The sequence below is a fragment of the Amphiura filiformis genome, chromosome 2, assembly GCF_039555335.1.
Source record: "Amphiura filiformis chromosome 2, Afil_fr2py, whole genome shotgun sequence".
Classification (NCBI taxonomy): domain Eukaryota; kingdom Metazoa; phylum Echinodermata; class Ophiuroidea; order Amphilepidida; family Amphiuridae; genus Amphiura; species Amphiura filiformis.
The window spans coordinates 61,778,906-61,805,990 of NC_092629.1; the positions used below are offsets into that span (position 1 = coordinate 61,778,906).

Below are 27,085 nucleotides of genomic sequence, written 5' to 3' on the forward strand. Positions count from 1 at the left end.
CATTACGGAGGGGTCAAATTTCAAACTTTGCCCGATTGGGCTCAAACTTTGTGGGTAGAAACCTTCGTATGAGGGGAGCATGAAAAACATTATATGGAGGTCATCCGAGGTCAAAGGTCAAAGGTCATGGATTTCAAACTTTGTCCTCTCAGGCTCAAACTTGGTGGGTGGAATCCTTGATACGAGGGGAATATATGCGCAAAACAAAATTGAGGTCAACTGAGGTCAAAGGTCATGTAGGGGCTAAATTTAAACTTTGCCCTATTGGGCTTAAACTTGATAGGTGGAATCCTTCATATGAGGGGAGCATGAAACAAATTACACTGAGGTCAAAGGTCATCTGGGGTCAAACAGTATCGCTATCATGCCAGTGCTCTCACAGCATCAGGGCTCTCACAGCTACAGGTGCACTAGTCTTGCTTACTTGCTTAAGATGAGTGGTGTCCTCGAACTACAACAGCACGCCAAACCCTTCTGTCCTGCATGGCCGTTCCCAAATCCATTACATCCAGTCCAGTGTCCTGTTTCAATACATCCACGTATGTTAGAGGGGGTCTACCAGGTTTTCTGTTTCCATGTTTTGGTGTCCAATGGATCAGCTTAGCTACAGGTTCATTTTTACTTCTGTATGCGTGCCCAGCAAAACGTGTCCTCCTCTCTGTGATCTTCTGCGAAAGTTTCGGTAGGTCACCATATAGCTCTTTGTTCGTGATGTGCTGCTTCCAATTGATGTTGTATACTGATCTAAGCATTCTTGTGTAGCAACCATCAAGTTCTTTACATAGTCTGGGAGACATAGTCCACGCTTCACATCCATAGGTTAGAACGGATTCGACGGTAGCAGCAAATAAACGGCTCTTGAATTTCTTTGGGAGAGTTGACCTCCAGATTTTGTTGAGGCTGTTACATGCTCTCCATGCAGCTGCTTTGCGTGTTTTTACATCTTTTTCCGTACTAGCCATCCATGCACCCAGATACTTGAAGTCACTCACCTCTTCTAGTTTGGTGCCGTTGTTTGTCTGTATAAATATCTGTTGATTGTGGTTGAAAGACATGAACTTAGTTTTTGAAGCGTTCATTTTGAGGCCTACTTTTCCAACAGATGATTCAACCCTTGCAGTAGCTCTTGTGCTTGGTGGATTTCCTCAGACAATAGGGCTATGTCGTCTGCAAAGTCTAAATCTGTTAGCACTTCAGGTCCGATCCGTCTACTCCTTCTCTTCTCCAGTTGGAATCCAAGCTGCTCTTCTTTGCCTTCAACTGCCTCCCTCAATGCATAGTCCAATACCACCACAAAGAGGTATGGGGCAAGGGTGTCTCCTTGCAGTACACCAGCAAGAATGTCAAACGGTTCAGTTTCTCCATCTGGTGAAACTACTTTTGCCTTGGTATTTTCATACATCCTTGCTATGCCTTCCACAAGTTGATTAGGGATTCCATAGGCCTTGAGAATTTGCAGCATCTTTCCTCTATGAATGGTATCAAAGGCTTTCCTGAAGTCTATGAAGGTTATTATTGCAGGCAGGTTTTTAGCCTTCACTCCTTCTATGATCCTCCTTAGATCTCAAAGATCTCCTAGGTAGCCCTCCAGAAATAGATGGAGAAGATGAGGATATTGTACCAGTGGCCAAGGATCTAAACATCAATGTGGCACCATTTAGTCAGGAGGAATATGCAAAGGCAAAGACAGCACTGGTAGAAGGGAAGAGTTGCGGAGAGGATGGTATACCACCAGAGGTACTGAAAAGATGCGATCTGGATGGCATAGTTCTGGAGTTTTGCAATAATGTCTGTCTGTGTGTCTGTCCGGCTATGCGTTTCGCCGCGCTTCGACGCATCGTTCCGATATTTCAGACATGGATGGGTATCGGCCGTGCGCTGTTTACCGGGTAGTTTGAAGGTCATCGGAGGTCAAGGTCAAAGGTCAAAATTTCAAACTTTGTCCGATCGGGCCCAAACTTGGTGGGTGGGATCCTTGATACGAGGGGAATATATGTGCAAAATAAAATCGAGGTCAAAGGTCATTACGGAGGGGTCACATTTCAAACTTTGTCCGATCGGGCTCAAACTTGGTGGGTGGAATCCGTCGTATGTGGGGAGCATGAAAAACATTATATGGAGGTCATCCGAGGTGAAAGGTCAAAGGTCATGGATTTCAAACTTTGTCCGATCGGGCTCAAACTTGGTGGGTGGAATCCTTGATACGAGAGGAATATATGCGCGAAATAAAATCGAGGTCAACCGAGGTCAAAGGTCATGTAGGGGCTAAATTTAAACTTTGCCCTATTGGGCTTAAACGTGATAGGTGAAATCCTTCGTATGAGGGGAGCATGAAAAAAATTACACCGAGGTCATCCGAGGTCATCTGGGGTCAAATAGTATCGCTATCATGCCAGTGCTCTCACAGCATCAGGGCTCTCACAGCTGCAGGTGCACTAGTACTGTTATAATAAAGTGAGAGTTTCATGTTTTTTCAACAATCGTTTAAGGGCTGGGGTATGAACGTTTGGACAGTATTTATTTTGGGACATTAGAGCACATCAGCTATCGAATTGCATTCTGAATACGAAGAATGTCATTCTGATATCAAATAATTTTGATTTTTGAAATTGCATAATTTAATACACATTTTATGGCAAATCATTAAAATTGATATTTTTGATATTTAACAGTACTTGAAGTAAACTTTATAAATCTGATGATACTTAAAGTGTATGTAGGTGGGATGAAAAGCCGACGATCAATTGAAAATTTTGACCTTTCAGTATTGAAGATATGGATTTTTTTCCCAAAACACCAAAAAAATTAGGTCTTTTTGGGAAAAAATCCATAACATCAATGTGAAAGGTCAAAATTTTCAATTGACCGTCGGCTTTTCCTCCTGTTACATACACTTTAAGAATATATCATTAGATTTATATAATTTACTTCGAGGACTGTTATATATCAAAAATTTGAAAAATATCAATTTTTATAATTTGTCATAAAATTTGTATTATATTGTGATTTTCCAAAAATGAAAATTATTTGATATCAGAAAGACATGCTTCGTATTCAGAATGCAATTCGATAGGTCTGTGGTGCTCTCATGTCCCACAAAAAATACGGTCGAAACGCAATAAACGCTCATTTTAGATCCCTTAACTTGCTTCTGGATTTGCAGAAGCCAGCACTTTAATTTTTAAACAAAAAATGTCATGTAGTATGATTAAAAAATGTGTATTATCATCTGATGAACAATGTAAACAAATGCAAATAATTTTGACCCATACATTATTTGAACTACAAAGCACTGTTCAGTGGTTAATGTTGTTTTGTTAAACAAAATGTCCTCTCCAGACGCCATGCATTTTCCCATTGAAACTTTTGTGATGAATTTAACAATGTTATTGATGATCCCACGCTCTGATATTTTGGAATTGAATTTGGTACATCATGAAGTTCTAAAAATCATAGAATTTTTATGAATTTAAGGACTTCTAATTTTGACCCTCTGTGTGACTGTAAGTGTACGCTTAACGTGAAATAGCCCTTTTGTCTATTGTGCCTGTATTATACTACACTTGATACATACCTGACTAATGAAGTGGAGAGAGTTCAGGCTCTCAGATTTATCAGAAGGGTAAGTAGCTTTTGTCTATTGTGCTTGTATACTACACTTGATACATGCCTGGCCAATGAAGTGGAGAGAGAGTACAGGCTCTCAGATTTATCAGAAGGGTAAGTAGCTTTTGTCTATTGTGCTTGTATATACTACACTTGATACATGCCTGGCCAATGAAGTGGAGAGAGTTCAGGCTCTCAGATTTATCAGAAGGGTAAGTAGCTTTTGTCTATTGTGCTTGTATATACTACACTTGATACATGCCTGGCCAATGAAGTGGAGAGAGTTCAGGCTCTCAGATTTATCAGAAGGGTAAGTAGCTTTTGTCTATTGTGCCTGTATTATACTACACTTGATACATGCCTGGCCAATGAAGTGGAGAGAGTCCAGGCTCTCAGATTTATCAGAAGGGTAAGTAGCTTTTGTCTATTGTGCCTGTATTATACTACACTTGATACATGCTTGGCCAATGAAGTGGAGAGAGTCCAGGCTCTCAGATTTATCAGAAGGGTAAGTAGCTTTTGTCTATTGTGCCTGTATTATACTACACTTGATACATGCCTGGCCAATGAAGTGGAGAGAGTCCAGGCTCTCAGATTTATCAGAAGGGTAAGTAGCTTTTGTCTATTGTGCCTGTATTATACTACACTTGATACATGCCTGGCCAATGAAGTGGAGAGAGTCCAGGCTCTCAGATTTATCAGAAGGGTAAGTAGCTTTTGTCTATTGTGCCTGTATTATACTACACTTGATACATGCCTGGCCAATGAAGTGGAGAGAGTCCAGGCTCTCAGATTTATCAGAAGGGTAAGTAGCTTTTGTCTATTGTGCCTGTATTATACTACACTTGATACATGCCTGGCCAATGAAGTGGAGAGAGTCCAGGCTCTCAGATTTATCAGAAGGGTAAGTAGCTTTTGTCTATTGTGCTTGTATTATACTACACTTGATACATGTCAAATTTGAGTAGTTGGGAAAAGCCCCTATTCTATGGGCGGGGCAGACTTGCCAAATAGGATTGGTTTGTCAGGATTTTTTATTTATTAAAAAATATTTGTCAAACTCCATATACTTTGGCCAAAAAAACCAGCTGTTTTTAATTGCATACAGCTACAAAAATATGATCTTATGTCCAATCTGGTTCAGTCAGGTCTTACTAGGCTTCTGTTTTGCAACAATCTATCTACTCAAAAACTGATGCAGGTTTCATATATATATTATTTGTCATATAATAGCTTAATAAATGATTAGAATATTGATTTCTATCTGCAGGTAATTTCTACAGTGCCACCAAGTTGCCCAATGTCTCTGGTATATACTTTGGTTAGCATAGCAAATGATGGCGAGAAGGAAAGAGATAGATTACTTCGAGCCAGTCTGGCAACACTCTGTGAACTTGGTAAGTAGACTGGCAATATTCCATCAATTCAAATTTAGCTTACAGTAAAGTTATATTTTCAAAACCATGACCTACCCTCCCTGAATTGCGTTCAACAGCTAGGCCACTGAAATTAGTGCAGCCTCAGTTGCTTTGTCATTGGGAAGAGATGGAATTTCATGTTTAGGGGATTCACCCCATGGCCCATTGTTACTGCAAAAGGTGTAGTCAATGGACTTTGATGTATACACACAATATATGTGTGTTGTTACCTTGACTGCTCCATCCTTATATACCAGACTTGAGACCTGTTTATCATGAACAGTCCGTATACATGTAGCTCAGTGGTTACAGCATTGGACTCTCTATCTGAAGGACTGGGGTTCAAGTCCCTGCACAGGCAGGTATGCCCAAAGTTTTTTCCCTGCTTTATCTGCCTATGTATCTATCGTAATTTGATGTTAAAATGTGCTAATGTGTGGTTCTTCTATTCATTGAGTTAAACCTAAGGCATAGTTGCCATCCACAATGTTCTTTCACAATAAGAATTTTTAAATGAAAAAAAAAACAACAACACCAAATCAACAACAAAAGCAAACAAACAAATCATCTAACAGAAATTGACATTTAAAAGCAAGTTGTCAAGTGTGCTGAGGCTTGTGGATCAACGTTTAGGCGTTGTGACTGTGTGTAGCGCACTATAAATCACTGTGCTTTAAAAAAATTTTGTATATAATCCTTGTAGGAGAATGGCAGGATTGAATGAAGAGTGGATGGATTTCTTCCTTTAAAAAATGAATAACAACATTTTGTTTCTCATTATTCAGCTGTTAGGAATACAGAAGTGTTTGCGCAGGCTTGCGGTTTGGCCACCTTAATTCGTAACATTCTAGATGCACAACAGCTGCGTATCAATGAGTCTGTAATGGTGACAGTGCTTCATTTACTCAATCACCCACAAACAAGACGCTTTATACGCATGAATGTGGACTTAGAGGTAAGAAAATCAAATAATGCATACAAATTTATGTGCAGTTTTACAGTGTTACACAACACATTTTGTGTGTGACTGTGATTAGGGAATTGGAAGTAAGTTTCAATATTCATCTTGTCCAGTAGCGACTCCAATTGAAGAAATTGCACACTATAAACACTGCACAAAAGAAACTCTTAATATTAAGAACATAGAATATGAATGTGCACAGAAATTTGTAAGATATGTGTAGTTTGATAGCTCATTTTTTGTGCATTCCAAATGCAGATTGTAACAATCAATAATAAAGTCCAAGAGAAATAGTTGGTGTCAAACCACATAATATTGATTTATTTGCATAGCAAAAATAAAAAACACTTTTGTGAACATTGGTGCAATTTACTTTTCTAATTTCAGCAAGTTATAGCTCCATACACAGACTTTAACTACAGACATTCAGGTGACCAGAATGAACAATCAGCGTAAGTTGCGTCCTATTTATTTTAAGTAGAACCTTTGCCGGGTGTTATGCAAAAATAATGATGTCGCGTGTGTTATATGAGATAGGTGCATGATAGCGTTTAAAAACAATACCTTCATTTTCATATTTAAACAATTCAATTCAAATAAAAATATGTGACATGATTAAGGGGAATGAGTCGGACGTCGCTAATATTGTTATTGAGGTATTGGCAAAAAACAGTGTACAAATTCTTTTGTTTTATATTGTTTTCAGCCATTGATAAATTGGTCATAACTCGGTAACCAAATGTCTAATTTTGATGGGGTTAAAATGTAGCATTTGTAAAGTTTGAATACTATTTTCTTGTTTTGATACATTGCAGAGAGGAAAAGGAAAGCCGGTATGCAGCTAGCAGGATGGCTATCGTCACCCTTATTAGGTCATGGCCAGGTAAGATGGATTCCACCTTGTCAATTCACCTGCCTGGCTGGCTGGCTACTATCAAAATGGCTGCAGACAACTCACAATAACTTGATAGGGCAATTGAATAAACCCAATGTGTTATTTTAGATGCATGTGTAATTGTATATGCCTGCTGCTTGTTAAGAGCTTAGTCAGCTAGCCATAGTCCATGTTTCACACGGCCACATATAAGAAATAGTGCGTGATTTTCTATTACAACAGTGTACACACATCAGTTGCCATGAAAAACTTGCTTGTGAATGACGAAAAAAACAAGCAATACTTTTTATTATGGGCAATTCATGCCATATGAAAGGGTGGGCCAACATATATAGAAAAACCTGTGAAAAATTCAAGCTCAATTTCGCTCAATTATTAGCTATTTCCAATATTCTTTAAACAAAGTGCAGTGCCAACTGTAATCTTTTACTTAATATTCCGCCAACTTTTCTTGTTATTTGTCTTTGGGGGTCATAATATGGCAGTATTTTGCCTTGTTTACATAATGTGTTATTGTCCGATCTACAGTTTCTGGCAGATAAGAACAGCAGTTTATACATTTTGAGCATGTGCACAGTGTAAGCACGAAGGTGGGGTTCTGATTGGCTCATTCAATCGTCTGACAATCATAACATTGAACAAACCGATAATCTGATTGGCCGCATATGTGTCAAAGTATAGTCGGCGCAAAGCTGCACTCTTAAAAGGATCACAAAGCTCTGCATATTTCAATCATTAACAGGATGCTTGCATCAATTTGAGCAAGGAACTGCCTTTCTTCTCTGAAACCAAGTGTAGCTGTCCAAACACTCAAGCCCACATTTGTAACATGCATGTAATTCATATAATTCTATATCGATGAATGGTGAGTGTTGCATTGAAGATGATGATGCTTGCATGACGACACAAATATTTTAAGCATGTGTCTGATGGTAAATATGGGTTTCCCTGTTATCAATGGCAATTGTGATTTGGCCAAATAAAAATTGGTTTTAAAAGGTTAACATGAAAAATACAAACTTCTGATTAGGTGGCATGTTTCAAACTGACCAGTGACCACTGTAATGTCAACTATTTATAGCACTGATCTTACATTTTTAAATGTAATGCCTTCATAGGGGCTCTAGAAAAAGTGGGTTGCCAGTCCTTTTCAATTTAAAAATCAGGCTTCTTATTGTTACAAAGTTAACAAAAAATAATAAATTATCCTCCGATTGCACCAGAGAGCATCTAAAAACCTGCACCTCATCCAATATTTTAAAGCTCATAGCTCTACAATTTTGATCAAACTTGGGCCATAGCTACACTATAGGAACATACATTTAATACAGTGGTTTTCAAGGTCAAAGGTCATTTGAGGTCAACTTGTAAATTAGGCTGAAAATGCAAAAAAAAAATTGTTGTATGTCTTCGGACAACCTATCTGGGACCGCTGTCCATATATGTTTAGAATTAAGCATCTGTGAAAGACATGTTACCCCTCCTATGAGCAAACTGCCTGTCCAAAATGCCGGGCTGACTGACAGGTGGCATACTAAGACTTTGCTGGAGGATGAGTGGATCATGAATCATTAAACCAAACTGAAAATCATACATCAAGTATTAAAATCACCATTATAGAAATGCATGAAGCCCCAAAATACAAGAGGATCAAATAGTTTTGACTAGATTCAATAATAATGTGCAATATTAGGATTTTAGGTTTGACCAGCCAGACAATGGGCTACTTTATAATGCACTTCCATCCTGATACAGTCATGTCTATCTATGGTTAACCTGTACAAGGTGGGTCTAAAGGCATTTTGTTGAAATTAGGAAATAATGTAAGTATGCTTAGATTCAAGCATACTGAATTGGACATACTGTTTTCATATATGGCTAATGAGCTAAGATGACTAAATGTGTGTGCTTAAGAATATGTCATTTTGCCAATAGTTTGCTTTAAATACCATGCATAATAAGCCAGAGTTAACCCTTACCAGACCATCATATGTCATAATAGAAAACAGGAAACAATATAATGGTTGATATTACCCACAACAGCCCATGAATCAGCCATGTGCATTAACCATGGAAACACAAACAAAAATATGAATGCAGTCCTTTTTTTTTGGTCCAAATGCATTTTGAAAAAGGAAAAAAAAGCAACAATTCAACAATTCCAATTTCAATTTTGCTTCTTGCAAGGGCAAAGGATGTAATTGTATTCATTTCATATAAAGATAAAGAAATGCAAACAAACCAATGTATTTTAAATCTTTAATTGAAGTGTACACAAATGACCGCTTCACCCCTGGTATTTATTTTTTCTATTTAAAAAAATCAATCACAAATAATCCTGACACTTAGTTCTAGGTCATGGGACTCTCCATATTCGCGAAAAAAATTGCAAATCACAAAAATGTTTAATTTGCTCTTGGTAGGAACTCACTTATTTTTGAAAATCAAGGTGCATATTTTGGTGTTTTAAATGGCGTACATATTTTCTAGCAATCTATAATCTAAACCTTCCAGGTTATGATTGTTCACTGGTTTACATACATCAAATGACTGACTTATCAGTTGTGAATTAGGTATAAATATGACAATACAGAACAAAGGGGTCATAAGAAAAAAGAAAACAAAGACAAAAAATGTGAAGTTGACAATATTTAAATGAAAGTTAATAGTAGATAATTATATTGATGTAATACATTTAATAATTAATTATTGTTATTTATGGATTCTTACATTAAATTAATAGCTAATATTTTTCAGTCTTATGCAACCATAAATACTTATGCATTCTTTATTTAAACACTTATGCACACCATATGACTGTATCAACTATGATCTCATACCCACATACTCTTGTCATTTCAGGATTATATGGGTATTAGCTAATTTAGGTAATAAAATAAAGAGTGAATTAGTTCACTAACAACAAATCATAACCTTCAAGTACTCTTGAGAATGCTATTTCTTGCTGATTGTCAGCTCCTTACTGAGTAAGGCTATTGAGGTCATTGGACTTTGTATTTGTGATTGAGGCTAGTTTCCTGTTTCATATCAGGGTTACATTTAGTGTTCCCTGTGGACTCTTAGTCAACTAAACATGGGCTATTTTTAAATTTTCTGTTTATATTGTTATGTGATAATTGAATAGAGAAATGTCACTGTGTATGTAGGATTTGATCTGTTGATTTAGGTGCAACAAATTACACTGTAAAAGTGGAATTTTTGTGATACATTAACTTCCCGGCTTTTCACACGCAACACAGCTACCGCGAAAATAAAAACACACAAATATGTTCTTTTAATGTACATATAGGTCTATGTAAGAAAACGCAAAATTGTGATCTTAAAAGCAAGCAATATAGTTCCAAATTGGCAAAACATGAACAATTACCACTTTTACAGTATATTTGAAAGAAAAGCCACAAATTGCAGAGCATTATTAGATTGTTATTAGTTGAATGTTGTCTGTTTATGTCTATAGACCTTTTTCCCTCTATCCCACAATGCACTATTCCAGGGGGGTATGACGTAGTTCATTAACCTCATAGATCGTGTGCATCCGATGGTCTTTGCTAGGCCTTTGCAATTATTTTGTCTTAATATGGGCATACTGATTCCATATATGCGGATTATCGTAAAGGCCATCGATGTTACTAATTATGCAATTATTGAATACACGAGTGATGCTGTTACGGAGCGATACAGAACATCTGTGTAAGAGATTGTTGTTTACCGTTTTATTTTCATCTCCAAAAAAAAGTGAAACGGACGCCGACAAAATATCACTGCGTGTCCCGTCATTAGTTTTTCACCATTAGGTCTATAAAATGTATACAAAGTTAGGTTTCAATAACAGGAAACTTTTTTTGGTGACGACACCATGTCCATAAGGCATAGAAATGTTGTTTTTTGCCCCCGAAAGGTATTAGTGATCGTGGCGCCATTGTCATCATTATCGGGGATTCCTGTTTTGTGATGAAGGCACCAGCCGAAATGTCCGTATTCCAGAGTGTAATGAACATAACTCTGTACTCCCCCGGGGAGATGATGTATTTTGCGACACTCATACCCCCTGGAATAGTGCATGATGGGAAAGAGGGAAAAAGGTCTATACTTCTAAAGAGTAATTTGCTGATAATTTTTAGTGATGGATCGATTCATATCGAGATCTCTCAGATAGTATAGATGAATAATTAATTAATAATAATAAATCAACATTCTTTTGTGATGACTTTCACAAGATTTTGTGGTGTATAATCTCACATGGTTATTCTCATAGTAAAGGCATTAAGGGATGTGCCGCTCCAGTGGTAGGTTTTCCACAAAAATGCTTGGATATTGGTCTCCTTTTTAAAATTGTCCACGCTACGCATGACCAACATGTTGCTTTTACTATTTTCAAGCTCAAATCCTTAGATCCTCTTTTTTGGATTTTTATTTAATTGCTCTTATTCTGGAGGCTAAAATTACCCTAAAATATCGCCACAAACTTGAAAAATCTTGCAAAAACAACTGGTTTTACATGATTTTAGCCAAATTAAAAAAAATCTCCCAAAACCTGGGTCGGTCAGGCCCTTAAATCAGTTGGGTTTTTTTTGTCGCTTAAAGGGAAAAAATGAAAGAAAGTGAGGATAATGTGTCATAGAGAGATCAGAGAAAAGCAAAAAGACAGGAAGGGAAAGAAAGAAAGAAATCAATTTGAGAGGGAAAGAAAGCGAGAAAGTGAAAGAAAGAAAACAAGAAAGGGAAAGAAAGAAAGAAAATCATGTAAAAAAATTCAACATCAACTGCATAATTAAGCTGGTAAAAGTGATATCAATTGCCATAATTACCATTTGGAATTCATAAGTAAGCTTAAATTGCAATTTTTTTTTATTAGTGATTTTGGGTATTTGTGACGTGTCATGTCAAAAGGATACACTTTTGGGCAGGATCGTAAATGAAAAAAAAAAAAAAAATCTGTGTGTGGGTGATTTTTTAACAATTTGGGTTTGTTGTGAATTTGTGATGTTATTAATGTTTAAAATATTGTCTGATAGTTTCAGACCGGAATATAACTGGCATCTAGCATTTTTTGAGACAATTTTCAAGGTAATATTTTTTAAAGGCCGATATATCAATTTCCAATTTTATAATACCATAACTCACAAACTCAATATCTTCACTTAGGAATGTCCGATTTCATTGGGAAAAACGGCGTTGTGGAGCAAAATATCTCTATATTTAAGATATGTAAAAACCTCAAAATTGATAACCTGCCCAAAAGTGTCTTCTTTTGACATGACACATCACATTTTAGCAATTTCTTGCATAACAAAAGATATAACACATAATATGATAAAGGCTTCTTTAATTTTAGCTATAAAGATAATTCAAATAGAAAGCAGTTTCCATGGCAATGGCCATTTATTATACTCATTTTTAAGGGAATTTCCTCAGTAACTTTGAACAAATTTCATGGTAAAATTAATAAATAAATGGCCATTGCCATGGAAACTCTGCTCTTTGAATTCTCTCAGTTGTACATTAATATAAAGCATTGTATTCAGATTTTTACTTATCATTATGAATTCTTATTTTGATCTTTAATTAAGTAATGAATACATTCATTGTTTCTTTTGATGTTCATCCATTCATTCATAGTATTAATGGCTTACATGGCACCCTCTTTATTTGCATTTACAGGCATGATACGACTATGTAGTTCAGATGCTACAGGCTTGCAGTCACTTCTTGAGATACTGTGTATACCCAATGATGTAAACAGAGTAAGTGAACTATATGCATATACATGTACAAATAATATTACTAGGAGCCAAGAGGCAAATTATTAGTCCGCATCCAATAACTTTAACCCTAACCCTAAACTTCACCCTAACCTTTAAGCTAACTACATGTAAACATATAAACCTAACCCTAAACATATCCCTAACCCTAGTAGCAGGTTTATAAATGACAAGCATTCTGTTGTACAACTCTGTACCTCATGCTCCCATTTTCAAACATCATTGCGCTTCATGTTCAAAAGAGTGTTGAATCAAGGCCTGCTTGAGACCATGGAACACAAATACAGAAATTATGATGGTTCCTGTGTTCCAGGAAGCTACAAGTTATGAAATCAATGTTTTATTAACCACAGACTACAGAACATTTGCAACCAGTCCAAGTCCCCATGTTTTGTATGCTGTGAATTCTCGCATATTCATGAGGGCAGATCGTTCGTTTGTGCCGTGTCTAACAATCATGCAAGCATTGCGTGCCTTTGCTTTGCATGTCTTCGTGTTTATGTGAAAGACCGTAAAAATATGTGGTACGTGCGTAGCAGTTTCGCCTGTCATGCTTCATGGAACATTACTTGCATGTTCATCAGGACTATTATGAAACATATTACAATAGTGTAGAAAAAGGCGTCTGGTAGACACCGAAATGTCCACAGTGCGTGAGTAATGTTTCTTGGACTAGAAATAAGAAAATTATATTTCATGGAACAATGGGCCTTCATCGGGTGATGCTGAGACCTTGACTGTCATATCTTTTGAACTTGACCGCACTTGATGTGATGCAGGCCTGCCAACTGTCCTCATTTTGAGGAACTGTCCCTCATTTGGTGGTTTCCAAAGCGAAAAAGAGGGACAGTCTTGCTTTCTGAAAATTTCAGTGATGGCAAATTTAAATGTAAGACCTGCAGAAAATGATGCAAATTTCACTTTAAAATTTTGCTATAGCATTCTCTTTAGACTTGTGAAAAATTTAGACCTGCAAAATCTTCCCTGAATTTTGAAAGTATTGCACACCTCAAGTCTTTGAATTTGTCAGTACCTGGTTTGTGTACATGTACAAGGTTTTGGCATCAATGTCCCTCTTTCTGATTTCGGTAGGTTGGCAGGTATGTGTGATGGTTGTAAACATTGATTGTATGGTAATAACTGTTTTCAGTGAATTTGCATACATTGTACATCCATATCAAAAGGATGCACTTGTTGGCTGCTACATGTGTCTCCTTTTACATAGGCCTACATAATAGCTAGGAATAAATATCAGACTCATCTCAAGTGGAGCTATAGTTTCAAATCATCTCCAAGAGTCATGGCTAAGGATTGTTCTCTGTATTCCTAAACCATGTCATGAGACTTTATAACTATTATGTAAAAAGAGATGCATGTAGCAATCGACAAGTTCATCATTTTGATGCGGATGTACACATTTAAAGATGGCAACTGCAATATGATTATCCTGTGAATACAGTATTGCGTATTACAGCTTTATAATGTAGTCATAACATGCTACAAAACATGGGTCCTTCTTGCATAATACACAATGCCTGTCACAAAAGAAGGGATTGTGATTTAGCCATACTTACCAGGCTAGCCATCTTTTGTTACAATCCTGAATCCTCTGACGTACACTTTATATGGCTATCAGTCTGGATCAGCATGTCCTAATTGCTTTCCCATGTGCTTATAAGGGACTTGCCACAATTTCCTTCCTTTTGGGGGGACTCATAATTATATAGCCTATATTTCTCAAAAACAAATTGTGTTCACCTCATGATTTTTCAAGCCCATTCATTTTATATTTTGTATTCTCCCTATATCCCAGAATGAATGTACCCCAATTTCCCCATCTCTGGTGGTGTTTAATATTGATAAATATGTAACTATATTCTCTTGTTTTGACAACCCCCATTCCCCATCCCTGATGGTGTATAATATTAATAGATCGGAATTTCCAATTGTACGTAGACGCTGCCGAGACCTGTTTCCATTCATAAACTTCAGGGTATTTCCCGTTTTGTATAACACATTTGACCTTTGACATCAAAATGTGAATATATGTTGCAATGAGCCAATCGTTCAAAGAGAGCTTATCTAACAAAGTTTCTGATTGGTTGTGCATCTCCAAGCCATTCATAATGGTGTGCGTGAGTCGTTGTAAGTGGGCGTGGCAAAAAGCTTGATTAGTGATCACTTTAGAGTAAATACTTTGTTTTTGTTGTGTATATAAAATATAAAAGAAAAACCAAATTTAGATTCAGTCGGAATAAGAAAAAAAAAGGGACAAAAACATATTATGGGCTTGTCTGATGAATAGTTTTATTAAATATTCACATCAATTGAATGTTCAGATGGGAAGAAAAAAAACTTAGACCGGGGTCGGACTTTGAACAGAAGACATACGTGGTCTCCCATCCAAGGACTAACCATGCCATCACAATCTTCAAGATGCCTGCCATATTTTTGGATACTTGATGGTGCAGTTAAAAAAAAATAAAACAATTACTACCATGATTAGTTCATATTCCTAAAAAACAAACCCCTCGATCATAAACAAAAAATGTATTTTATTTGAAAAAAAAAAAAAAACACCTGAATTTTTGGCGCATTTTGTACAAATCAGAACATACATAAACATGTGGTATTGCGACATCACTCCCGGGACTTTCCCAGGCAAGCCGGCTTCCCAAATAAGGATGATACACAGGCTGTGCACATGTACAGAACATGGACGGTTATTATGAATGAACTTAAAATGAATAATTATTGAGGAGTGATACACAGGCTGTATGCATGCACAGAATAAATGTAACATTTTCCCATGATCGTTTTGAATGAACTTTTGAATAATTGTAGGAAAAAACATGTGATGATGTTTACCAGAAATATCAACTTTCTGGAATATTAAAGGAGTATTTTGTGATCCTAGCATCCTCTTTTTATGTTATTTTTCAGTAGATATCCACGAAAAAAGCTTATTCCCAAAATTTCAGTTTATACCGATTTTTGCGTTTTGCGAGTTATGCATGATTATGTGTATTACACTGCTCCATAGACAATGTGTTGTAATTTCGTTCTGGTGCACCAGAGCGAAATTCAAATTTCACGATATCTTTGCTAAACGAATTAATCTGCAAGAAATTTTTTGTACATAAACATTATGTAGCCAGAGGTTTCCAGTGATATAAAAATCTCAACTTTTTTTGAAAAAAGTGGGGGATGAGGCTGTGGATCACGAAATGCCCTTTTAAATGGCATTTTATGTTTGGAGTCATTTTAAAAACAAATTTTCATCAGCAATGTGAATTGTTTGATAGGAAATAATTATTGTTGTACAGTGATTTACTACAAAATGGGGCACATTTGACCAGTAATGTGGAAGTTATTCAGTAGTCAGCCGAGGGTTGAATGAGCCAATAAGGCAGGGCTACACTTCATATTTTGTTTTCAAGGATCAAATATGAATGATGAAACATTTACAAAATTATTAAAACCTACAACAATTAAATAATATCACGGCCCGCTGGTCATCATCTGGTCATGCTACGGGTGCTCTTTCAAAATCGGAATCAAGATCATTCAACAATAAGTTGAGTTCGATGGCGACTTTGACAATAATTAAATGATAAAATGAATGTGAGAGCTGTGAGAAGTGTTAGCGATATTTACCAATTCTGACGTATGTTTGAAGGAAATTTTGGATGGTGAACATTGGAAATGTAATATAAACTTTCAACTATGGTAATGTAAAACTACAGTTATTGATTCTAGAGGTTTTTACATTTCAAAATGTCTCTGTTCTGGCGTAATCTCGGCGGCTAACACACTGTATACGCCCAATTTTTTGATACTTTTTTTTTTCATTATCGGCAACTCTGATGTATCAATTTTCTTCAGAAAGTGATATCGGCGATATTGATATTATTGGATAGTCAATTTTTTGATTATTATCGATATATCGACGGTCCTTAGTGTATAATATTGATAGATCCTTAACTATCTTGTCTTGTTTTCACAGAGGCATCTCTTGGAACTTCTCTATGATATATTTTATTTACCAGTCCCTGAGTGGACAGATGATTTCACAGTGGCACTTCAGAGCATAGGTTAGTATATGTATTTGAATATTTGAATTATATTGCTTTGATTTAATCCATTTTATCCGAATGGGTAATGCAAGTCAAGTCCTTCCTTCTTTGCATCCATCTTTGAACACAAAAAAGATAATGGACAAAAGGTTGCACAATAAATGAAATTGTACATCAGAAAGAGACTGACCTAATGAGTAGGTTTAGGCAGCAGTTTCTCGCAATAGTGCTGGCCGGTGTGTTATAAGGATATTGATACAGATACAATGTAACTGGTCATTAACCTTTGAACTTTTGACTATTTAGTATTATATACTTCATTAATATATTCTTGTTCATTGATTGGTTAAAAGTGGATCACATGACCAAAAATAGTTCTACCATCAGTACTCCTATCCATAAATAGTACCTCTAAGCTGTAGATAGTATTTTCAATGTCCCGGATGAGCCGTAAATAGTATAATTAAAGACAGAGATAAAAAGAATTTATCGCGTCTGACGTCATCTGTCAATCAAATTCGAGCACAGCTTGTTTACAAGTGTCATGATGATGACTTGCTGAACACGGATTTATAACCGGATGCCTTATTGTTAATTTTGCACCATTAAACATGCAAACCATCTCAAAAGTTAGGTCTTGATAGTAGGAAACTTTCTTTGGTGAAGGCACCATGTCAACAATGCCTAGAAAAGCTGCTTTTTGCCTTCTAAAAGTACGTAATTTTTCGCCATTTGCTGCTATTCCTTTCCTCCGATCAGCACCAGATAGATCGGTCTTCCTTTTACGCGCTATTAACATGTGTAAACCAATCAAAGATCGTAATTGACAGTGACATCAGACGCGATAAATTCTTTAATGGGTGTATATATGGATGTATATATGGGTGTAGGGGTGTGGCTGTATGTGTGTGACACATTGATCAAAGGTTTGGTTAAAGTTTGATTAAATGCTCTCAGGTGAATAATTCAAATCACTTGCCCCCCAACATTTTTTTTCAGCAATTTTTTGACCAAAATTCATTTTTGACCAAAAATCGTGTTTTTGATAAAAAATCATATATTTGACCCCAAAAAACCCCACATTTGTTGACAAGAAAAAATTCTAAAAAAACAATGATAAAATTTGATTTTCAGAATCTTGCTTCCTATACCTCTCCACACAATTTAAAACGTCAAAAAAATAGCATGGATCCATTTTGCATCCAATTTTAGCGCCACCTGGATCCCAATCCCCCGTGATTTTTAAAATCGCCGATTTTGCCGCCAATTTTAACGTATTGTAAATCGACTGATCGTATGTTATCAAGAGAGAACACAAACGCACTGTATGAGACTATTCATTCATGAACTCGATTTTGTTTATTTAAATATTTTGCTGTCAAACCGGGAGAATTTGATTTTCTACGGACGCGGAAAGAGATGTTTAATTTCATGATTTTAGGCTTGAAAATCAACGTTGTGTTGTACTAAATGCATGTTTCAGCTGCTAAGAAATGAAGAAATTAATGTGGTTTGTGGAAATATCCGTGGAAAGTACAAAAAACTAGTAAAAACCGGTGCTAAACCGCTACGTAAAAGCTGCAGAATTCGGCAATCTCACACACTCCGGACATCAAAAATTATCAAATTTTCTGACCAAACCAGAGGATTTATACCTGCCAAGTGCCAAATATCACTTTTTTGAACTAATTTAAGACTCTGCAAGGTGTGAATGATGTTAGCACAGACACGGTAGGGTTTTAGATACTAGTAAGCTTATGAAATCGGCAAATATAGTCCACCCAGCTCGTTCACGTAGCGGTTGCGTTGTCCCACTGCCCTACTACGTTATAAATGTAGATTGCATGGCGATCGGAGTGTTATCGTCAGAGCACCTCGGACTACACTGTTGCCTTGCACTGGCTGCAGGCTTGCACTCTGATTTTTGTAGCTTAAGTTACTCTTACTTTATCAGTTTATTGCCTATCAAATATCATTATAAACACTTTATTACTTCATATTTTTAACCCTCATTATTCAATTTATTTCGCAACTTACGAATGACTCGGAACGAGTACGTAACTTCATGAGACATAGGGATTTTTTCCCATTTTTTTTCCTCTAGTGTTGGTAAGCAATCTCTGGGAAGTGCAGATTAGTAAATAATTTTAGTGAAATGTATTTTACAATACGTTCTAAAATTTACGATGGATTTTGAGACTTCATGAGCGCTACTGAATAAATCATAAATTTTGGTGAAATGGATCCCCATTGATGTAAATGTTACAGAAACTTATGGAATTTTGCATTGGGTGAAAAAAAACATCCAATTTTATCATTATTATGTTTTCAGAATCTTTATTAAAAATACAAAATTCAAATTTTTTTTTTCAATTTTTTTTGTTGCTCTAGGCTTGTAAGATCAGTCGATTTTGACCCTCCCAAAAAAAAAAAAAAAAAAAATCACTTAAAAAAAAAAAATTTGAATTTTGTATTTTTAATAAAGATTCTGAAAACATATAATGATAAAATTGATGTTCACTAATCTAATTTTTTTGTTCAAGCTATGAGTTTTAAAATATTGGACTCGACTCACGTCTCGTCCAATATTTTAAAACTCATAGCTCGACCAATAAATTTGTGCATTGGGTTCAAACCATCCAATTTTATATCAAACTTCGGTCATAGCTGCACTATGGGTATGTATTGGTGCTATCAAAGATTAAATTCAGAGTCATTTTAGATCAACTGGTAAAATAAGCTGAAAATGAACAATCTGGTCTTATATAAACAGTTCAAATGCAATTGGCAACCATTATAATGTTTTGATGAATTCAAGTGTGTAAAAGTATTGGATCGAAAACATAATAATGATGCTTTACGCCCATTATTTATTGGTCTCGCTACAAGTTTTGAAATATTGGATATTTCATAACCCACATAACTCGACCAATATATAGGGGCTCAATCGATCCAACTTTATATCTAACTTGGGCCATAGCTGTGCTATGGGAACTTTTATGTAATTGTGGTGTTCAAGGTCACACACTGAGGTCAAAGGTCATTTGAGGTTAACTTGTAAAATGTGTGTTGTTCACTTTGGAACTATTTGACCACCTTCCCTAGTTTTTTTACTTCTGTTACCAATAGTAAATGTGAAAGCAGGCAAGCCTCCTTGTTTGATAATGTAGTACTACACACATGTTTTTACTGTTGAACTTTCAATACTTTAGCACTGTACACATATTTTGGGACTTGGGGTGGTGGGTGGCAACACTATAATCATAATAATTAGTGATAGGTGGCAGCAGGGAGTGCTTGGCAGCACAACCACCCACTGCCACTGTATACAACCCTGGTAATGGTACTTGCCTTTAGTACATCAGGGTTCAATTCCTGTTTCATGGTAGCCGGTGCATAGGCGAATAGAACCTGCTTATTTTTTCCTTCTTCAGTATCTGGGTATGTATTTTACCCGGTGTGTGTCAGTTGCTTTACTTACAATTGCTTATTTCATTTCTTAATTTTTCTAGATCCTTGCCAAATGCGTCAGTCGTGGGTGCTATCAGAAGGTTTTGTTGTTGCTGAAGGAAAGACTGTGTTACCGCATAGAGCAATCACAAGAACCAATCTCACTGAGAACCAATTAGCCTTGATATTATTAGCATTCACAAATGCTGGCCTTTTAGAAGTGAGTACATGAACACCACTCAAGTCCATACTTTGGCCAAATTGAGTTAAAGCCATGTAACATTTCCATAAAATAATAAATTGGTATTTGTTTTCCATAAATATCAGTTATATCCCCTTTTAATTTTGAGCCGAACAACTGAGGTAAAGCAAAGAAAATTGAAATTTACTACCAATGCCGTTGTCGTCAATGCGTTTCCCATCATCAGTCATGCTGCGGCACGATCCTTCGATGTGTGTTGAGTGTCCCGCATGCCATGTACTTCACGTGTTATGAACATCGGGTACGTATTGGACTAATATTTCCATCGTAATAATTAAACAACAGTTCCTGCATTTTATTTAAAATCTCAGATTTTTACTAAACTACAGCACCCAGAATCTTCATTTTTGCTGGGTAGATTAGTTTAATAACATACATTATTATCATGTAAAAAACATAATTTTGAAAAATATTGAGGGCATCCTCCTCAGCAAATGTTACAATATAACTTTAAGCATGGGAAATTGTTGCTTATACATAGGTGTATCATATGTATAAAAGTTGAACCCAAATCCACTCTGTATGTGTGTCTATTGAGCATGTGAATTGCCTGGCAGTATGTGCGAACATCATCACAATTTCCATTGTTTTTGCCTGGCAGTATACGTCCACACGCATAATACTTTATTCAGGGCCTGTGTTTTAAAAATCCCGCCACATCACAATAAGGCTATTGAACAGTGTAGTGTTTGTATGCAGTTTGCTCAAGTATATCGATATACCAGTCCCTTGGCTTTGCTAATAAACATTGAGGCCAATTCATCTATACCCAGCATGTATGATACATATTTCTCAAAATCACTTTCCATGGACTTGGGTGGGTTTTGTATTCAGGTATCCAATCGCATTTCTTTTCCACAATATGTAGTTGTCACTGTCAGATATGCTCCTTTTAATTTTGACCCGAACAGATGAGCCAACAAAATGCATGTCACACTGTCAACTTGGGTCACCAAGGTTGATCCCTTATGCTGGTCTCAATCAGTCAGTCAGTAATCAGTCCACTGTACAGTGAACAATAACATAAGAATAGCCTACATACCAAATGACTATGTAGGGTAAGACATACATGGCAAGCTGGTCACACACATTGTTTTTTTCTTACAGAGTTTGGTTGAAGTAATCACAGCTGCCAGTGAAAACTTATCCATCATGGCAACACTTCTATTAGGGGAGCTTCTGCATATGGTGAGTCAGGCAATAGATAATAAATTAAACCCTCTTTTACATGGAGGTGGTTAGGCGGTTTTTGTTTTGTTTTTTGCAAATATCTGAAATGACCCTAAATAATAACTTGAAGAGGATGAGGCACTTGTAAGCGGTTAAAATAAAACCTGTATTTAAATGCTTATTAGACAGAAGCAAATCTTTTAGCAATATGTTAACTTATAGTTGAGTTTTATTTAATATTTTGTTGTATTTATCCACAATAGGCTGATATGTTACTACCTCCAGAATGTGAGCAGCACCATCATTGCCTACCAACCCTTATGTCTTTAGCTGCTTCATTTGATGTGCCAACATTACAAAGAAAGTAAGTTGAATATAATTATATAAAAATGATGTACTAAAACAAATCCAAGTACCGGTAATGGTGATGTTGACATACTTCAATGACATTTTGTGCTTTATCAAAGCACAAATTGATTGATCAGCTTTGACTTTTCTTGTCGGCTGACATAGATTGCGCTGTCGATAAGTGATCATATATGTGTGCAAGGAAGTAGCTACCACAATCCCTGTTGAGTGTATTAGCCTGCCCTCTCTTTCTTATCCATATTGATTTCTCTATGTGTCTTCTTTTTCTGCTGGTTTCAATGTCTCTTATTTTGGCTTCAATATGGAAGAAAGAGGGGGCAGGCTAATATTGCATGAAATAACTCTAACTTTTGGGTTCCAATTCAATTTATAGTAACATTGTTATTTAAAGGACTAAGTAAATCATATTTTTGGCATCAAAATTGACTTGTATACAAATGCACAACATGCTGTGATGTGACATGGGCATTCTAAGAATTTGATGTGTCAGGTCCCGGGGTTAAAATCCAATGCGCTGTGGCAAATGTTGAAAGCTGAGGCAGGTGACCAAACACCTTGTTACAGAATACATCCAATAATATTGGTGGCTACACTTGCCTTTAAGTACAAATGCTCTGACTGACCAATAATCACCAGATTAAGGGCAGAGTAATGGGAGAGAACATGGACCTTTTCGAGCTTCAATATTTCTGAATTGTATGTCCAAAGTATATAAAACTATACATTTTTGGAAAGGAAATGAGTCAAGGAATCCCATGGTGACGTCAGATTTGTTCAAAAATCTAAAGTTTTTGAAAAAATCACAAAAATTCATTTTTTTACCCCAATTTTTTTGTGACAACTTAGAAAAAATCCGTTCGAGTAAAAAAAATTCAGTTAGCTTTTCATGAAGAAGAGGCATGAACTTAGGGAAGGTTTTTTATTTTTTGAAATTCGTCTCTTTTTTGAAATATTGAAAAAACATGTGAAAAAAGCCATTTTGTCACTCTATTAAGCTAAAATTGCACATAATGGTGTATATTTTTGTTTAAAACAAATAGTTTGAAAAATGAAAAACCTTCCCTAGACTTTGATGTACTCTAAAGGATAGTGCAAAAAGTTTACCCTTTGCTTGCATATTTTTCGAAAGTTATCTTGTCACAAAAATCGCGTAATATTGTCAAAAGTGAACTCTGAGAAATCGACGTTTTAGTAAAAAATGTCAAAATTATGCACAAAACGTCCTTAAATTTTAAAAGCGGTAAGACTTTCACACTTGTAAAAGCTGTATCTGGTGCATGGTCTAAATATACATCCTTTTGCACCAATGAATCTATAATCTCTGCTTTCAGTGTGCCAAAATTCAAAATAATTAAAAAATCTAAGTGGCATTTTGACTGCAAATTTTTGTTTTGTTTACACCACATTTGCTGGCGTTAACAACATACCGAATGCGCCTTGACTGCGTTGGACATACGCGCAGAGAGTTGCGCCATGACGCGAATCGCAGCGTAATCACAATATTTCAGCATTCGCGCATTTCTGACTCATTATTTCCGCCAATTTACTAAGCTGTCTTGAGCCATGTGACTTTTTAGAGTTGAAAAGAGTGAAATAAATTAAGCAAAAATACGAATAAATATTAGCAAGTTGTATTTTATCAGTTTCAAGTGAAAGAATACATCTTAGTGTTGATAAATATCAAAAAATCTCAAATTCGGTCGTGGACGAATGTGTCTTCCATTACTCTGGCCTTAAGCTTGATAAAAGAACCTAGTCAAACTGAAATTCTTAGTCAGTGGGAGTGGTCTAGTTCGTAGACACATTTTTGATTGGACAATCGCAAGATTTCGGGTGCCGTTTATCAGGCCATAGACGACCCCACGTCACCATGCGTCTTGATAATGCCTTACACGCTTGTAGAGGTGCGCGTATGTATCGCGCTGTGTGCATAGACTAGTGCGGAATACGCGACGCCGCTAGCAGTACGCCGCAACAGAATACGTGAAGTTGTAAACAAGTTTCGTTCATTTTATAATGAGGGGACTTTTTATGACGGTAACTTATTTTTTGCTTTAAAAAAATTGTTTACAGTTATTAAAATAATATTTAACTGACTAAGAATTAGAATATTCCAATATTTTTATCGTACTACTCAAAATATTGGACCTGCCTGTCGTCTATCACACGGTAGAGGATAGGCAAAATAAAAATTCCTATCGTTTATTCTCTAAATGAACTGCAAGTCAGAGGAAAATTGCGGTTAATGGCCTATTTTGAGCTTATCACATTTTTTACATATTTTCGAAAACACAGTTGCATTTTTTGGTGTCATCAAGTGCATAGATTGTGATACATACTTTTGTTATTGGTTGTTCTGTTTTTTGGAAAGGGAAAATGTAACAATTGTTTACTTTTACAAACATTTGAGGAATTTTTGTTTGAAATCTATTATAACTGATTCTACATTCTTTTCAGTCGTGCCAGTGCAGCTGTTTCTAATCTTGATCGACTTCATGAGCTGAAGAAACGTGGACCAGTTCCATGCAGTCTTTTCCTGAATCAAATATTAAGCAGTTCAGCAACATATATGTCGGAGAAGAAACATGATAGGATACCCAAGGATAAGCTAGCACAGTATCTGGGCAAGGTGAGGCTATGTGTCCAGTTTGTAATTGTGGTGTTCAAGGTCAAAGGTCATTTGAGGTCAACTTGTTAATTAGGCTGAAAGTGAAAGAAAAAAATGTCTTATATTTTTGGACGATCTATCTGGGACAGCTGTAGTATATTTTTTAAGTACTTATAAGATGAATGGCCAAGGGACACTCCACCATGAGCAACTGCAGCCTATATGAACAAAATCCTGATTGGTTGTGAGGAAGTGAAGAACTAATGTTGATAGAAATGTGCAGTAGTGCACTATTGCTTCTAAGCTATTGCATATTAAATGTGTGAAATGGATGTGCAATTGGTAGACTAAGTCCTTTATCTATTCTTCCTTATGGCAGGACTCTGATGAGCTAGTAGTTCAGACTATGATCAAAGACACATTAGTGCTCTCAGTGAAAGATCACATCAGCTGGAATTGGGAACTCATTGGAGCTGTGATAAAGGTAAATGTCAGATATGAAACCATAATGCAATCATTTTTATGCTTACAGATTGTGGCTTTCCTGCTCGCTATAAAGTAGTGCTTGCATACAGATAAATTGATTAAGAAAGACCACGCTGTAAGCTTAAATCACCAAGCAAGGCGGTTATATTACACAATCTACCAAACATTCATGGACAATTAGTTGACTTTTGACCCCATTCCATGGACACAGGAACAATTCCATGATTTAAGGACAAAGTAGGTAATATGAGTTACCAACACTTTTTTCTTCTTTCTTGTACGTCGTCAGAATTCTAACATCATGCCAAGGACAAAGAGTTGACCTTGATATGAAATTGAATAGTGTGTGATATACAAGAGAGAGGAAACTGCATGTGTTAGTTACTCAGTCCCATTTTTGTGATTATGGGTGTGACAATTGCACTTGGGCCACTTCACATTTGGGTTCAAAATCCCAATTTTCACTATGATAAATAAATCGGGCCAGAAGCCCGCCCAGTTGTTGAAGTTTAGGCTTAGTCCTTTGATGTTCAACTTAGCCATGGATGTGATTAATTCTAGTGTGTTTTATAATAGTTGCATATTAATGAGTGATGGTGCTGTAGCAATGACTTGTAGTCATGTAATGGCAAACCTAGGGTTAGTGTCATTTGCCCTGATACTAATTTCACATTTGATATCAGAGAGTGTAGCTACACCTGCTTCTCTCAAATCAACACAGCTTCAAGCATGGTCACAGTTGTGCAATGGGCTATCCCAGTCAAAATCTTTACCCCTAACGAAGACATGACCTTAATCTCCCACACATGGGGTGTGAATTTTAATGGGGTTACCAAAATGGGTGACTCCATTTGAAATCTACACCCCCTGTAAGATCATGTCTTCCATAGGAAGTGTAGGGATTTTAAACTGGAATAGCCCAGTGCTTTAGAGAATAATCAATAGGAATTCTTGTTTTTAGTATGCACTGTTGTGTCATAGAGGATAAGCCTTTAAATATATTGGCTCTGTGTGTCCTAAAACCAGTATTTATTTAGCATAAAACCCCCTGTATTCTAATTCTAAAAGGCATGAAATGTGTTGACATATTATGGACATATGCCAACAAAGTATACACACATTGCCATAGCAAACATGTTTCTGACAATGCAGCTACTTTCCTCTATCACTCATGTAGTCAATACCCAGGACCCAATGAAATGGAGCGCTTACAAGCAAAACCACATCCACTGATTAAGAATGTTCCTCTGCTCAAATTAAATAAAATACAGCACTACTGGCTCACTTGTGTATATTGACCTGCAAGGAAGGGAGAGAGATAACAAGCTAGGGTAGCACAAGTAGGTTATTGGGATTCTAAACATGACCACAGATAAATGCTGCGTACTAATTTTGACAAAGATTATAGTAGTGCAGCAATACATTTGTTATTTTTATTTAGTCAATTTCTCTTTAGATGATAATGTTGAATGTAATTCACATTTTGATTATCCTAATGGTAGACGGCCGTAGCCAATGCTTAACTATGTTGTTATGTTGCAGGTGATATCAATGATGAATCCTGTCAGACCTCTGTCACCGACAGGGTCTATGGGTAATTCTCCAATGCGTAGAATGTCCATGCGTAGACGCAGTCGCTCTATATCTCATATAGAGAGCAAGGTAATTTATCAAAGCACAAACACCGAGTGCTGCCTGCCTGCTGCACTCATCTCAACTTCATTCTTATTTCTTGCTCTCCATGTTTACCACCATATGGCAGGCCGATCTCCTCCACCGCCTCCTAGCCGGTCATTTAGCTAGCCGGTCACTTAGACAGTGTAGTTAACCAGCTGCCAGCAGGCATATTTTCTTAACATTAGTTGCTTATATTTGCTAATATTTAATGCTAATCATTTCTTTAAGAATTGCTCTAGATGGAAGCACTTCAATCATGAACAGAAATCATAAAATTGATATTAAGGTGATATCTTCCAAGAGGGTGTATGGATTTCAACTGGA

The 27,085-nt window shown here is 36.4% G+C and overlaps 1 protein-coding gene across 1 annotated transcript in view; it reads left to right on the forward strand.

Moving 5' to 3' along the window:
* The window catches only part of LOC140146498 (rapamycin-insensitive companion of mTOR-like), a 117,791-nt gene that overhangs the window by 50,801 nt on the left and 39,905 nt on the right, over positions 1-27,085 (forward strand). Inside the window, 11 exon segments of the mRNA XM_072168367.1 lie at positions 4,877-5,003; positions 5,810-5,979; positions 6,373-6,437; positions 6,801-6,868; positions 12,563-12,645; positions 16,670-16,757; positions 20,252-20,409; positions 21,559-21,639; positions 21,885-21,985; positions 24,448-24,619; positions 24,978-25,082. Of these exon segments, the coding sequence (XP_072024468.1) occupies positions 4,877-5,003; positions 5,810-5,979; positions 6,373-6,437; positions 6,801-6,868; positions 12,563-12,645; positions 16,670-16,757; positions 20,252-20,409; positions 21,559-21,639; positions 21,885-21,985; positions 24,448-24,619; positions 24,978-25,082 (1,218 nt within the window).